The sequence below is a fragment of the Chanos chanos genome, chromosome 8, assembly GCF_902362185.1.
Source record: "Chanos chanos chromosome 8, fChaCha1.1, whole genome shotgun sequence".
Classification (NCBI taxonomy): domain Eukaryota; kingdom Metazoa; phylum Chordata; class Actinopteri; order Gonorynchiformes; family Chanidae; genus Chanos; species Chanos chanos.
The window spans coordinates 37,001,107-37,017,521 of NC_044502.1; the positions used below are offsets into that span (position 1 = coordinate 37,001,107).

Below are 16,415 nucleotides of genomic sequence, written 5' to 3' on the forward strand. Positions count from 1 at the left end.
CATAATTATGTAGCAATGTAACATCCGGATAGTGTCCGAAATGTATCGAGAGCTGTCTGCCTTTATCCCCTGTTGAGTGTTCCATGTAGCATACACTATATGGTGAGTGAGTGAGTGGGTGAGTGAGTGAATGAATGAGTGAGTGAGTGAGTGAGTGAGTGGACAAGTGGACAATCCAAACACAGCTATAATCTCTGCATCTTTTGATATGCAAGGTGCTGCTCTTGTCATTTTCAATGGAATACTTCATACAACAATTTTGCACATCATTTTTATTACCAAAATATTTTTACTAAGACCATACTCAACATGTATTTGATTTACCAAGAACACAGTGTAAATGTAAATGTCGCACCATGCATGAACATTTGCATAAAACTATATTTCAATATGTATGAAATTCATTGGCAAAAATCTTTCATTGCTACTAGAAAAATAAAGCTTATAATACTGCTAATTTCTGTTAATTACTTTTTTTTTCAATAAGATATACATATGCAGACACATCATCATCATCATCATCATGGCCATGTTTTGTTTCTTGGTAGTTCACATAATTACAGACAGCCTCTTTCTCTGCAGTGTAATGGATAACTTTGGTATTTGGATAAATCCATTTTTGCTTTTTTTTTTTTTAACCTTTCTAATATTTTAAAAATGAAATATTTGTTAAGAAATTCCTGCGTCATAAAATCTGCATAGGTACATAGTGTGGAGGATCTCAGGGTAATGATAGTGAGAAGATTATACTACAGGAACATCTCCAAGAAGATCAATTTTTGTTCAGCCTCTATCCATCTCATATCTATCTCCCTCTGTTGTGGTCTGCACACAGTTCTGTTTACATGTTTTTTTTTAAAACATCATGTATGGTTTACACTGTCACAGTTTTACTTCTCTTTATAGTTTTCCTTAGAATTTCATTGAAGATGTGAAGTCCTTTCAGTTGTCAAGTATGACTTTCTGTTTCCTTTTTATTGAGTTCCATTTGGTGATAAGGATATGACCTCTCCTTCATAAGGTCTCCTACTCACTGCACAGGGTTTCCCTACCTGGAACACACACAAAGGAACAAGTCTATCAAAGAAATGTTTCACATTCTCACGTAATGGTACTTTCAGCAGACAAACTGCTTGGATTCTGGGAAAAGATTATGTGCTCTAGTATATCATTTTACCAGTGATGAATATTATTACCAGTTTCATGCCGAGTAACTTCTAAATAATGGGTAAAAGGTCAATAGAGTTCTGCAGTGACTTATTGTGTTCTTGGCATGTCTGTGTACTGTAGGTAATAACATGCAGGAATAGAAAACATCCTAATGCCATTTCTCAGTTCTTTTCTGATTCATACAGAGCCAGTTGTTCCAATCATTTTGTTAATCAGAGTACTAACACAACTGGTTCTGTTAATCTGAGGCTTGATGATCATTTGATGGGATAAATCACGTATGCATTTTTAGGAGACTGAGTCTTGCAATTATGGACTATGTCATCCATTGTAATATTGCAGTAGTAACATACTCTGGTGTCAACAAAAACAGTAGAGAGAAGGAAAAAAAAGACAAAGAATTTTCAGCAAAGATTGCAGTAAAATGAAGAGAAACTAAGAAACAGTGCAATCGAGACAAACTGGCCAGAGACGCTAACCTTGTCCCTCTGATGCACTCTTTTGTACACAAACTCTGAGAAGGGCTTTCGAGGAATGAACCTGCCCTCCCCAGGAGCAGCCAACAGCTTCCCATCCTTGTACACTACTTTTCCCCTCGAGATAGTCACCACTGGCACCCCGTGGCATACCATGCCTTCAAAGATGTTATAATCCACTGCCTGGTGGTGCGTCTTAGCTGAAATCGTCCTGCAGAACATGTGATTGGTTTATCAACAACACAGTTAAGAAACAATGGGTCTACTTAAGTGAACAGATGCCAACTGAATGAAATTCAGCCATGAAATGAAGACATGAAATGAAGATGATAAAATAACAAAATGAAAAAGAGAGTACAAGTCATAGATGGCGATTTCTTAACTTGTAGCATAGCGTATATATGCTTAACTGGTTGATCAGACTTATAAGCCTTTAAGCACCATTAACGTTTGAGTTCATTCTACTCTAAGGTCCATATAAAATTATAGACATTTCCCAGGATATGTCAGAAACAGCGAAATGAATAATAAATAAATCTGGCCCCCAGGAACGTCTCAATGAAGAAAACAAATAACATTTTACAGAGATACAAGCAAACACAGTAGGTGTATTAATCTCACTCTTGGGATGCACTAAATCAACACAAGGTCCCAGCTGAAGTCTATGGCCTATGAGGTCTGTAAAATTGCCTAAACAGAAGCGTTTCTCCAAATTCTGTTGTGCAAGGCTTTTCAAAAATGCAGCGTCAGCATTGTAAAAGCAGGAACTGCTGCGCGGGCACCCTGACGCCAAACGACCATATGTCTACTAGTGAGATAGGGCGATAAATAAAAATGAGATATTGAAATTAAGATGACACATCCCTTTAAAGCCCTTCATTTAGGAAGTGCAGCGTATGCACGGGCTCCTAAACGTTGATCCGCGCGCCAGATCTCAGAGAATTGGCGTAAAACAGCCACGGGGAGAGGCTTCTTTTAATTAGACCATTTATAGCAAGGTAAATCTGTGTGTTTCAATGAGTGATGATGCATAAGTGAAAGTATATTTTCCCCTGGCATGATATTAACTGAAAGAGAAATAATGTGATGACTCAGAGGAAATTGTGAAAACAAGAAAGAATGTTTTCACTTTAACATGAAATCTGAGCCCTGGTCTTGGTTGACTGGCTACTGTTCATGAATTGTATTTTTGCTTGGTTGACTGACAACTGTACGTTGACTGTATATCTTTTGTGTGCGCGTTTGTCAGGACAGACTGACACGGATTATGGAGATGCTAATTTATTGTCTAAAGGGCTCTGATGTTCTGACATAAAATTCTCCTCCTAAACATTCATCTCTTTTTTTTTTTTTTTTAATGTGCCCATTCCAATTCAAGTCCATTTGCTGAATTATTCAATACTTAAGTGTAGCTGACTCCAATCATACTAATACTGTAATTGAAATGCTAAAAAGATGAGGACCACATTAAATAGTACTGCACTTGACCAGGAGCTCGACAGAAATATTCAATCTATAAGCAGGTCTTACACAAGCATTCAACTCACATTAACGTAAAACTCATCTGCATTAATTTCCGCGGCAGTCTTTCACATCAGTAGATAGTTATTTGCCTGGAGGGACCTAGCCCAGATTCACAGAGAGAGAAGGAGCAAAGTGGCAAAGCTTACATAATCAACACGGCCTTCTGCTACTTCCGCTGTGCGGTCATGTCTGAAAAACTCACATGGCAGTTCACCACAGCACAGCCACTCTTTACGTATGTGTGTGTGTGTGTGTGTGTGTGTGTGTGTGTGTGTGTGTGTGTGTGTGTGTGTGCGCGCGCGTGTCTGCGCAGCATGAGTCTTCGTGTTTACAATTAGAGACATTTCGTTTTACCATATATGGTCATGTTGCTACATCTGGTCAAAACCAGAACAACACGAGTCATATTACATTACATTATCTGCACAGGCTCTCATCTATACTATCTCTGGGCTGAGAGAAAAACAGAAAAGCACATATAGTTCTCCTTGAACCTTGTCATTCAATATAAGTATTAATAAATGTGTAAGCACACTGACAAAAGCTGATAATTCATAAAATGGCAATAACCATTTAATTATGAAAAATGACAGATTAGAAACAATGTTTAATTGTTCAGTGGAATTTTGCTCTTGTTCTAAATTGTGAGGGTTTACCTGGTGGCTTTAGGGTCCCATATAACTAGGTCTGCATCCGAGCCTTTGGCAATCCTTCCTTTTTGGGGATAAAGGTTGAAAATTTTTGCTGCATTGGTGCTGGTGACTGCCACAAATCGATTTTCGTCCATTTTTCCACTATGCTGGGGAGAAAATAAATACACACACACACACTGTGAGAAAGCTACTTTTCCTTTGACTGCTGACTCCATCTTGACTGAATTACTGTAGTAAAAGGTCAGCGCTTAACTGTGCAGTAAGTAAAACAAGTTTCACTCCAAATATCAAATCTCATCATTTTCATTTTGGACAACAAGGCAAATCTCGCTCAAGCCCTCGGGTCATCAAGCTTGAATGGGTTCTCCCAAACTACAGCACAGGCTGAAAGGGGCTAGAGCTCTTGACAATGAGTGAGCCTTGCTAAATTGCAGCCTGTGCATTTTAACCTTATTCTTTAGACAGATAACCAGAAATATACAATGTAATATTTTGCAGTAGTGTCTACGACCCCAAGATAGCAGCTATATTCTGCTATATTCTGTACCTCTAAAATAACAATGAAATAAAATTAAAATAAGCATTTTTAGCCACTGGGGGATTTAAGAAGTTGACATAAAATAAGAATAAAATAAAATAAGAACTCACCACTCCTTTCTCCCAAATGACTGACATCCTGTCCTCCACTCCATTCACTCCGTTTGGTATTTTCGTAAAGTCATCTTTTCCCAATGCTTTCTGACACACTGAGAAAGTGCAGTTATCTGTGCCTGTTACACTGAGATCATCGCTGTACAAGTTGACAGAAAAGTAAGTGTAATCACAAGGCACAAAACCAACATGCACAGTCATTACAAGCACTTACTTTTTGTTAAAATTTTAAATTACTTCATGAATGTGGCTAGTAAAGGCAGAGTTCACTCTGTTCATAAATGTCATAGCTGAAAAAAAGACAGATATGGAACATTGCGGTATTAATATCTCCATCTGAGATGAGGTTCTGAGGTTCTGGAGTTTCTGCTGTGTTTTACATAATGAAATGTATTTATTTATTTATTATATAGATGTTCATTTTAACTTTATTGAAACCTTGTGAGGCCAGTGGTAATGTATGCTATATGAGGGTGTCATTTCCACTTACTTGGCCAGCAGATCCATGAGGTATCCAGGTGTGGTAGGGTCTGGCCTTAGCGGAGGCCCCATGACAAAGCCTGCGGCATGAACCCAATCCTTATGCCAGTAGTGGGTGCCATCTGTGCCAAGCCCTGCCGCAATAGGCTCTCCAAAGACCACGCGACCTGGTGGAAGGAACATAGAGTACAGTCAGGGCAGTATGAAATGCCTTCTGAATACTTTCTACATGATAAAGACATCAAAGAGCAGTCAGTCTCCAGATTTTTATGGTGCTACATTTTTTTGTGACATCTCTATGCTGTTTTGATTGTTTCATTACAAGATATACAAAGAAACAGAATAAATACTGAGAATAAATGAACAAATGAACAGCCAGGTCAAATAAAAAGGAGGAATGAATACCAATTACTTTGAAAAAAAAAAAAATCTTGTCAAGAAAAGATGCTCCACTACTCCTCTAAGAAAATCAGCTCACCATTTCTGCGAGCGCCGGCCACGACCTTAGCGGCGGACTTGCTCATGACATGCACAACGTAAAGGGGACAGTTGACAGCGTTGGCGATGGTAATGGCACGTTGAGTAGCCTCCGCTTCCACCTCCTCAGGTCGACAAAGCTCGTGGCCCTCGGGTCCTGTGATACCTAAAGAAAGCATCCGTTTGGCACCCTACACACACACACACACACACACACACACACACACGCACACGCACGCACAGAGTAACCAATACAAACCAACCTCATGTGTTAAGATACCACCTCAATAGCTCAGCAAGCATTCTCATTAAACAGTGACTGTGAGAAGGGACAGAGAAATATGTTTGAGTACAGAAAGTATGTATTTAACGCCCTCCAGTGGTGTCCACCAGCAAACAACCTGCAGTTTTCCAATTGCTGATTATTGGGAATGTGTTTTGTGTTCGCTTTATGTTACTTTAGGGATTTCTCAGCATGGTCATTGTGACAACGGTCTAACATTTTATGTCGACGTGCCTTAGCAAGTTAGAAATGATCGGTTTTATCCACGTTCAACCAAGAAAATAGTAAATACTTATCATTTAACAGTGTAGATATAGCCACACGTGTGAAGCAGCACTAAGTGGAAGTCCTTTTTAAAACATATTCAAAAGTTTATACAAAAAATACAATTTTTTGAAGCAGCATATTTATTACAGCTTTCAAACAGAGTCTGTCTTCTACTAAGCTTTATAGTCTTTGTTTATCGGATTCTTTGCTGCACTGATAGTGGTCAAACGCTGAGCAAACATGACCTTTAAGTAGATGGCAAAAGTCTCATAAAAACAGTTCACTATTAACTCAAAACACATGCTTAACCATTTACAGACTTCTTGGTAACATTTTTTGTCATACTAGACAATATTATATTTCAATGCCACCATTTCGTGGCTAACAGTGATTGGTCTAATATGACTGTCAGAGGCCACTTTGTTCTGACCCATGAGCAAATCATGCCCCCCCCCCCCAAGACAGTAACATCCATGATGCATTTTCCTGTTTACTTCAGTATGTTAATGTATCACTGCACCAACTTAGAGTTTTAGCCAAACTGCAGTAATATGTGAGGACTGACGGTTGCCAGTAAACTGTCTGTTGCCTAGCAACAGCATAGTGTTTTTACAGTTCTGTCAGTGTGGAGGGATTATTCTCACAAAGGTATGAATTACAATTTTTTGGCTCGTCACAAATTATTTTTACAAGAAAAAAAATGTGTCAAATGTCCTCAAATGTCCTAGAGTTCGAACTAAACATCTGTATATTCTAAATCCCTAGCCCACACAGTCCCGAGTTTTTTATTACGTTCTCAGAACTGCCATATTTTAAAACCATATTCGTGGTGATAGCACATTTATGGCTCTAAATCAAATGACTTACTATAAGCTCAGCTTCAAGAAACGAGGTAAGAAACACACCATCTATGGTCAGATAGGCCAAGATAAACATCTGTAAAATATCTTACAACACAGTGACATCTCACCACTGAGGGGAGGAATTTCTTACATTCCTGTTAAAGCATAAGCAGCGTAGACATAAAATGACATCCTGGCTTCAATGATATACCAGATGCATTTTTTAAATCAAACTCGTGGTCCAAACGTAGACTCCCTCACGCCCACTTTCTTGCACAATCTATTGCATATTTACTTCTAACAGAAAACTGCTGTGTTTACTTTAGCTTTTTTTAAGTTGGGTTTCCATAGAATTGATCCGTCATAAAACCTTAGAAAACTATGAAATACACTTAGTTTATTGGTGATTTGTGGTTTGTTTTTTGTTTTTTTTGGCAATTTCCTTGGAGTGGAGTTAATTATTCACAGTTTAGAGTGAACCCTAAAGTGACCCTAATGAAAGCAAAGTCAACAATTTTTTGTTTAGTTTTTTAGCAACACAGATGGTCTATGAAAGTATTTGACTGTCGTAAGAGCGTTTATACGCTTGAAAGTCCTGCACTAGTGTTACATTAATGTTATATGCAGGGAACAAGTTAGTACAATTCTGTACGTCGGTCATATCTGCTAAAAGTAACTATGGGATGTTCTGACAAGTCTTACTTACTTCTGCAATAAGGTCTCCATTCTCTGCATGCACTTGAGCTATGGCTCCAAGCTCTTTGCACTGAGAGAATGCAGCATATAGCTGATGATCCTGGAGCATGAAGACATCTTTGTACGCCATAAACATCTTAAAAGAGTTGACGCCTTTTTCCCGAACAAGAGCCTCCATCTCTTTCTTAACCTATACATAACATTGGGTTCACATTAGCAGCCTGCTTTGTTTTCGTACATATTCATTCTGTATATTCCATTCTATTCTATTCTATTTTACTCCATTATGTTTACATACATACATATACACACACACACACACACACACACACACATATATGTGTATGTGTGTGTGTGTGTGTGTGTGTGTGTGTGTGTGTGTGTGAGTATATAGATAAATTGGGTGGGTGTATGTCTTCAAGTGCCTGCATACAGAGTCATCCCACCAGGTGACTGCTACATGCAGGGAGTAGTCACAGCAGACTTTTGGGTCAGCTGTGTTCCTCCACTTCTCATAGGCCTCTAACAGGGAGCCTCCCTTCTGTGGGATCACAAAGTCCAAGATCATGGTGGTGCCTCCAGCCAGAGCAGCCTGCAGACATGACAAAACACACTACACAAACTGATAGCAAGGGCAGACCATTCTGACATGTACTTCTGAATTTTACTGCAGAATGCAAACAATGTCACAACATATCTTGTGTAATGAAGTGTGCTGGCCAAAGTTTTGTTTATGTTATGATGCGGATTTCAGTTTAAAGGTCATGTTTGGGGAAGATACGTTAACATCAGTATTGCAAAAAGTTTGGAACTTAAGATCCTGTCACTAAATGCTGATATGTTAAACACAGCAATCCATAATCTCAATCCAGCCTTTTTCAATTCTCCAAGTGCTATATCAAGTCTTGATTTTATAGTCAAAATGATAAGTTTTGTAATGATTTTGTAATGAACGATAGAAAAACTTTTCCTGTAACAAATACACTCATCAGACTTTGAATAGCAGTCATCACCTCAGCAGCACTGAGTTGCTCACATTTTCCACACAGCACTACAGAAGTAACACAAAACTTTTCGATCTGAACTTTCAGGCTTTCTTTAATTTGAATTCCATACTATGCCATCTGAGAATGTATGTCAGAAGTTTGTTGGTGCTTCTTAAGGTAAATCGCTTTACAGAAGGCCTGCATGTCGTATCATGTTTTAAATAGCAGTAACCTCCGGGGTGCAGCAGTCACATGATCAAGATAGGTATTTATGATACTGGATTTTACTGAGACCTGTTCTCTCTTGTCTTTGTTTATCTTTTTTTGCCACTGAAAACTTTGGATTCTTTGCAGACACACTCAATAACACATAGATTTGGATTGCAGGCTCTTCTGCCCTGTCCCCAACCCTCCAAAATCGCGTGATTGCACATAAATCTCAAACTCTTTCACTTACATGAAATGGTAACGCTTTGTGTATGTAGCCATGTAACTGTCAACCTTTGTAGTAGCGTCAATGATGCTTGTTTTATTTTTTCAACATCAAAAGTAGTGTGGTTAATTTCTTTAAATAAATGCCTCAGCAGTAAAACACAAATAAACTGCAATCCAAGTGACGAAATGAAGTCTTTTCCAACCAACATGCCTGCAGGAAAAAGCAACACGATTGCTTTGTGTTTTGTGGTCCCTAAAACCCCACAGGCTTGATTGATGAAATATAGGCTTGTAGGGAATGTCGGTGGGTGTGGGTGGTTGCGGGTCTAGGAAAATGGTGTAAGAGGTGGACTGCAGTCTGTCATTCTGACATAGTAAATTACCTTTTGGTGAGTGCTTATGGATTCACATACTTTTGTCAGGAGGGAAAAAAAATTGGCAAGAGTGCAGGACATTTCATTAGCTCTCTCAGGGACTGACAAACTCTCATAAGTTCTGTGATTTTTTTTCTTCTTTTTTTTAGGAGGCAGGAGCATGAGTGCACACACAAACTAATTTAAATGCACATGAGCAAGACCACTTTAATCTCAAACGAAAATATCTGTTGTGAAATTATAAATGTATTGAGCATAAGTAAACAGGGTAATACATTTGGATATCTTGGAATGCTGTAAGCCTAGGAGGTGTTCTGTCAGTGCAAATGGAATGTTTTTTTCCAAGTGAACTTTCCCAATGAACAGAATTGCAAGTATCAGTTCAGCTGTGCTCGTAGCACTCAATAATTAAGTTCTACTACCGTTGCAATAAGAAAGTGAATGTTCGGTACTCTCGTTATTATTTAAAAGGTGGAATGAAAGAGCATATTCAAACGTCGCAAAGCAATCAACAGAATAAGTCTATAAACCTTTTTTTCATTACCTTGCTAGTGTGTTGTACAGTGGAATAAAATGTTCAGGCTGTCGAGATATCTATTTTGAGCATTACCTTGGTGCCAATGTGGAAATCATCTACAGCTTTGGTGCCCATAAATGCCAACTCCATGTGTGTGTGTGTATCTATCCCTCCTGGAAGGACCAGTTTCTCAGTGGCATCGATGACTTGAACTCCTTCTGTCATCTGCAGATTTGGTCCAACGGCCTGTATAACTCCATCTTCAATATATACATCGCTAATTTCTGAGCAGTCTTCATTTACAACTTTTCCTCCTTTTATGAGGATCCTGCTTTGATTCGTCATACCTCCTATGTGCTGATCTTTCTGCGAAGTTCGAGTCTGTTTGTTTTCAGCGTAATATAGGATAGTTAACAGCACCTCAGTTAGGCAAAATAATTTCTGAGTTATCTTCAAACGTTTCTGTCAAAGCTGATTTACTACCATTGGGGTCAGCTGTAAAGAGGAAGGTACGCCCACAGTTAGATAGCCACAAAGCAGCAAAAAAAAAACAAAAAAACTCCTTTGCTCTTGAAAACTAAATCCCAGTTGTGATTTAAATCTTCCAACTCCTAAAACAAGACAGAGTTCAGTTTAGATTTATTAGACTATTGCTCGTGTTATTTAGACCCGCACTTCATTGCGGAACCTACTGCAGCTGCAAATGTTTCACACAGCTCGTCGGAAAATGTTGTTTCAACCTCCCTTTAAAACTCTTTAGATATCTTCGTTTTTCTTATATAAGATTTGTTTTATCTCCTTCTCTCTCTTTCTCTCCCTCTGTAATTTTAAGCTAATGTAGATGTATTGTTTTTTTCTGTCCAACTACTACACGTATCCATCCGCCAATCAGCAAACAATTTAAAGTATACCAACAACACTGCGGGAAAGCCCAGTAAACTGGGAAGAGCAACGGGGATCGTAAAGATTAAAGCAGGGCTCTTCCCAGCATGCACCACGATTATGTGTAAATAGTGTAGAAAATCTTTAATGTGTAGGTTTTCATGCGCTTCCTTTCATAATATTTACATAAAGGGTTAGCAGCATATTAAAGCACCAGTGCTGACACACAACACACATTTACTAGGAGCAGCTTACTAGCAACACTGGCATCTTAACAAGCAAAGCAGAATGAGGCAACATAAAGGACAGAAAAGCATTACTGTCATAGTTTACCAATATTCCATGAACATAAGATGTATCATAAATAAACCTTATATGTAACTATGGCAAAGAATAATTACAGAAATATTCTCAGGCTCTTCTAAGTCCCATGGTCCACAGCACTGTGGTTTGTGTTGCTCTGACACACTGTTCCCACTTAAAAAAAAAAAAAAAAAAAACGACAAGCCCTCAGCAGAATGCTACATGATTGTCTTATCTTTCTCGCTCCAACGTTGACCCTAGGAAACATTTTTACTATTTAACAAGAACTGTGATCTTGAAGACCTGCTCATACCTGTCTATTGCTCTAAGTTGCTTATACCTCTGCAATAACCAAATCATTCTGTCTCCTCATTTCACTGTTTAGTCGGTGGTCTAGTTGGTTAGTCTGCCATGATATTTCATGTTCAACCTGCTCAAACAAGGCAACAAGAAGAATATTAAACTGGATTCAACCAATCGGCTCACTCCAGCAGTAAAGATGCTGAAGTCCCGTTATGAAGATGTCATCTCTGCACTGTGGACTGAGGGCACATTTTGACTTCAAAACAGGTCTCAGGTACCTGGAAGCTAGCACAAATTTGAGCACGTTGATCCCTTGACAGTGCAATATATTAGCCACAGAACTGGAATAGTGACTGATGAATATATACAGTCATTAGGTTCCCTACTTTCAGGGAGCATTTGAAAGAAGGACAGCTGCATTATTTTAAATTGTTTCACTGATTGTGAGTTTAAAATTACGCAGACTCTCCTCATCTCCCTCACTAACTTTCTCCAGTTATTCAATTACCAATCATCCCTTCTGTCCATGGCTCTGCCTTTTCTGGTCCTGTCCCCGCAGTTTCCCTCACTGCCATTCAGTGTAGTCATTCTACTGAGACACAACCAAAATCCTTCTGATTAAACATGGGCCTGTTTAATAACTGTTTATTTTTCCCATGCTGTGTCAGTCCAGTAAACTTACGGTAGTGAAGTTACCTTGTTCTCCTTGTGTAGCTCTTTGTGAGTATAATTAGAGTTTATGTGTAAGTGTGTGTGTGTGTGTGTGTGTGTGTGTGTGTGAGTGTTACTGGGTGTCACCTGGTTTTCATAGCAACAGAGTATTAATTTCTGCTGCTGTCTGAATCTTCTTATAACCCTAAGCAATTTTTTTTTGTTAAGTACTCAAAGTGCATTTTTCTGTACTTTAAGAACATGGTAAATTATTTCTTACGATATTGAATGTGGTGATCCAGGATGTTGGTTACCTTGGAGAATTGAATTTGATGAGTTCTGTTTACTGAGTACTGCTTTTTTCTATGCTTTTAATTATTGTATGTTGCAGATAATGAAGAACTATTCTGAATCATTTCCAAGTCTAGCATTCAGACTGCTCAGCTATACATAGAGTTGTTTAAGGTAACTGCACTGTGGTTGGATTCAGACTGTCAAGTAGGTTTATGTCCACAGTTAAGTGATACATTTATCTTTAGCTGAATATTCAATCTAAACTATTAACTTGATCTTATTTAGACCAATAGCCTGATAACACAATGATATTATGGTAAAATTTTAACTAGTATTATAGTTGTGTAGTAGTAATCATACATGAATATTGTAGCAACCACATAAAACAGTACAGATTAAAACAATGATTATCTATGGCTACCAAGCTATAGAAATATTTTTGAGTTAAATAACCCAGTAGTTCCTCACATATATGAACAACGAGGGGTAAAATGATACTAAGAATACATTCACTAACTGAAATTAAGCAAAAGAAATAATCTTAGTGGTAAAGCAGGAATACAGAAGTAATAGCAAGATAAATAAAAGATGCAAGCTAAATGTGCAACACATTTCTGTTTCATTCCATGTGCATAGCTTTGGAATGTTTCTTTGTTTTAGGTATGTTACATTTTACATATTTTCAGATGCGGGTGTGGGGCATAATTGCCATTTGCATTCTCTACCTCTGTTTGTTATTAAGTCTTTTAAAACTGAGGAAGTGAAACAGGCAAGAAAAAGAAAGATACAGGTGCTGGAGAGATAAGCAAGCCTTCAGGGCTTAGGAGGAACTCACCTGCACAACTCTCTCTGTCTCTCTCTCTCTCGGCTCTCTCTCTCTCTCTCTCTCTCTCTCTCCCTCTTCGCCCTATACACAAAGTAAACTATAGTGCATGCCTTAAGAGGATTTGCATGTGAAACATAATCAGTGAAAGCCATATTTACAAGACAGTCGGTGCATCTTCAGAGCTCTACTCCAGTTCTGCAACTTTGAAATCTAAGACTGAAGGATTTTTTTTTTTTTTTTTTAAGGGAATTTTCACTGAGTCGGGCAGGAGGAGACAAATCGTTTTGTTGTTTTGATTGTATTTCATGAATAGGTATGTTTGTGATGTCATCTTCAGTATCCTGTTCGTTGTCACCTTTTGAGCACTTACCTGCTCCATTTCATGTGGATGAAAGAGAGAGAAAAGCTAGATGTTTCTGAATGTTATTCATGTTCAGTGAGTTGCTATATGGTAGTGTTTTGCAGTGAGTGCAAAAAAAAAAAAAAAATACACAAGCTATCATAGTTAGAATTTAAATAGATCCCACCATAGATTTGAGCTTTGCAGAAGAGCAAGGATACATTTTTATTTTGTTTGATTTCATGTATTTGTTCACAGAGTACACAAGTAATTATCTGACATCGCTAGACAAGTGCAAGATTTACCATCATTTGGAAGTATGTTTCAGCTCTGAATGTAGTGAATATATGGTAGCTGGACAAAGAGAGAGCAAGTGAGCAGAGAAATACAAAGTGACAGTTGAAAAGTTCCTGCAGGCATAATTATTTTCACATTTATTCTTATTGTTACCAATCTAAGCCCACTAATCCCGTCCTTTAGCACAAACAGGCTTGGTTTGATCTCTGTTGAATTTTAGATTCAAGTGTTTGTGGAGATCCACCAGATGGCAGTGTTCACTACCAGTGATGTTTAATGTAAGCGCAGAGCTATCTAAGCGATTCTGATTGTGCGTCAGTTGCCAGTGGACATACTAACTTGGATACAGGCTGCTGCATTCATTTCCCATGATTCAATCTGTCTACAGCCATACCCAAATATTTGTTTTATGGAAATATTTAATGAAACCATTTATGAAACCAAGACACAATACTCTCAATGCAAAGACATTTTACTGAAAGAAACAGCACGACACAATATATCACAAATGGGAAGCAGTAGCTTCTCATTAAAAGAAAAGGCATTATTCATGTTTTTTTTTTCTTTTGGTTTCATTTCCTGTGTGAACATCATATGAGTCGCAGATTTGCAGCAGCTGTTTGAATTCCAAAAATTATGAAATGAATTCCACGTTTTCTGGATTTGTCTCTGAATATGTAATGCTATGGTAACCCCTCAAGTTGAATGATGAAAATGTATAAATGTATGTAGGGCCATTGCTATTGCTCTTATTCCGCTAAACATGTCACAGTGTCGCATGCTGAGCATCGCTGAAGCTGAGTAGACTCTGAAAATATTAAGCTTCCAACAATGGGAGGCGGAAAATGTGAGGGGGAAACAATTAAATTATGCCTTGCATGAAGTTTGCTTTTCATTTTGTGAGGCAAATTTAGTGCCATGGTTAATCATTATGCTGTCGAACATGATTTGCAAAAATATTCAAGAGCTTTACGTGCCTCACTGCCCCTTCTGTATTGAAAAATAATGGGCCTCTATCCAATTAAAAACTGCATTAAATCGTGAAAGTATTACATGCACTTTAGCGGTATCTCTCTGATGGAGCTTTTCTACTTGTGCAGATGCTGGCTGTACCTTCAGAAAAGGAACTCTTACAACAGACTGCTCTCAGCTAATCTATTTCAAAGTGTGTTACTTTCCTGAATGTTCACATCTGCCAACATTTTGAGGCTATGGGAAGAAAGGCATTAGTTTTTCCTGGTAGATCAAATCCTCAGCTAACAGATATTTGTGCTGAACTTGGAGGAATACTGCAGTAAGAAAATCAGCGTTTTTGACTTTAAAATGACATGGCTGTTTCAGGATTATTGTCTTTATGTTCTTACTGTCAGCTCTGAATCAATAACCTTTCCCATTTGAGCAGTTTATACGGCGGTTGTTTGGTCCATTTTTCATGTTCCATTATAAGGATTTTGCTGTCATGATATCCTGTCACAGTGGAGGTTCATTTTAAATGTTTTTTTTTTTTCATTTTTGTAATTAAATTCATCCAGAAAGCTAAGGGAAAAACTTGTTCAGTGCTGTCAGGATTGACAGAATCTCACTGCAAAAACCAAACACTGTGCTAGGAATATTTCAAATTTGGTAGGGGGAGCACCTGAAATGAAAACATTGTTCAATTGATCTGTATTCACATAAGGATCCTCACTGAATGTATTCAAACAACTAACTAATTAAATTAAAAAATTCTCTAGGTTGCTATTTTACAAAGATTGTTTTTTGTCCTGTTTTTGGTTGTAGGATTTTGATTTAAAGGCAAGAGGTAACTCAAGAATTTTCCTTACAGATACAATTTAGTGACAGCTTAATACACTCATGCAAATCTAATATCAAATCATTACGGAGCTGTGTATCAGGAAAACAGACAGTCAAGGTCAAAATCTCTCTTCATAACTGCAAACATTTACAGTTCATCTTTAACTGATTCTTTCATATCTTCAGTGTGTGGGGACAGAATGAATGCCGGCACAGAGTTGTTCCACAGCAGTTGTGCTATCTATTTTTGCTAATTAAAAGATTTGCAAATACATGTGTCAGAAGATAATCACACACAAACTGCTTTCTGTAGTCCCTTGCTGCATCAGAATTCCAGAACTCATTTGCGGCAGCAATCTGATGTTTATTTAGAAAGAATCAATCTACTTACCATTGAGTTAATTAATTGATATTTTAATGCTATTCTCATAATTGAAGTTGGATGAATCCAAGAACAAAGACACTAAGCAAATACAAATAGAAGTGATGACTGTAATACACAGATTCTTTCAATTCTTTCTGTCTTACGCTTTGAGCAGCTCTCGTCTGCTCTCTGCTGTCTCTGGTGAGGTTGCACAACCACTAGGTGTCACCATTGAGCAACAGTGTCACCATCTGATGGCCCTCTCTTCCCTGTCAAGTAATTTAGAGCATTCCTTTGCCTCATGTTCGTGCATGTGGACGAAATAAGATATTTGAAGGACCTTGTGACGCCCTCACTCATGGATTGATTTCTAAAATGTATTAAATCAACCAGTTATGAAAGACAGAATGGAATGAGGGGTTAATGCACAGCTACAACCTTGAAGAGAGCAACACACCATCTTGTATGAAAGGGTGATATTTACACTTATCCTGAGGAAATCAAAAGAGGACATTTCCCAGTGTCTTAAA

General features: G+C 38.0%; 1 protein-coding gene across 2 annotated transcripts; it reads right to left on the reverse strand.

Moving 5' to 3' along the window:
• Positions 1-255: 255 nt before the first annotated feature.
• Positions 256-10,750, reverse strand: dpys (dihydropyrimidinase). Of its 2 annotated transcripts, none has more exons than XM_030783366.1 (9): positions 9,925-10,750; positions 7,953-8,111; positions 7,530-7,709; positions 5,433-5,622; positions 4,965-5,121; positions 4,472-4,613; positions 3,827-3,969; positions 1,650-1,857; positions 256-1,052 (listed from the first exon to the last, which is right to left on the reverse strand). In XM_030783366.1, exons 1-9 carry the CDS (start codon positions 10,174-10,176, stop codon positions 975-977), a joined length of 1,509 nt encoding a protein of 502 aa, XP_030639226.1. In that variant the 5' UTR covers positions 10,177-10,750; the 3' UTR covers positions 256-974. The 2 variants fall into 2 exon arrangements, with proteins under 2 accessions (XP_030639226.1, XP_030639227.1); XM_030783367.1 differs by having other exon boundaries at positions 256-1,048; positions 1,646-1,857; positions 9,925-10,176.
• Between the last annotated feature and the right edge of the window lie 5,665 nt (positions 10,751-16,415).

What these genes read in the sequence shown, in the direction of transcription:
- dpys (XM_030783366.1), bottom strand. Translation starts at nt 10,176, where the DNA reads ATGACGAATCAAAGCAGGATCCTCATAAAAGGAGGAAAAGTTGTAAAT. An exon ending in TCACCTGGTGGGATGACTCT is followed by an intron (nt 7,710 to 7,952) that starts GTATGCAGGCAC and finishes TGTTATGTATAG; the next exon opens with GTTAAGAAAGAGATGGAGGC. An exon ending in TCATTTGGGAGAAAGGAGTG is followed by an intron (nt 3,970 to 4,471) that starts GTGAGTTCTTAT and finishes TTTTCTCCCCAG; the next exon opens with CATAGTGGAAAAATGGACGA.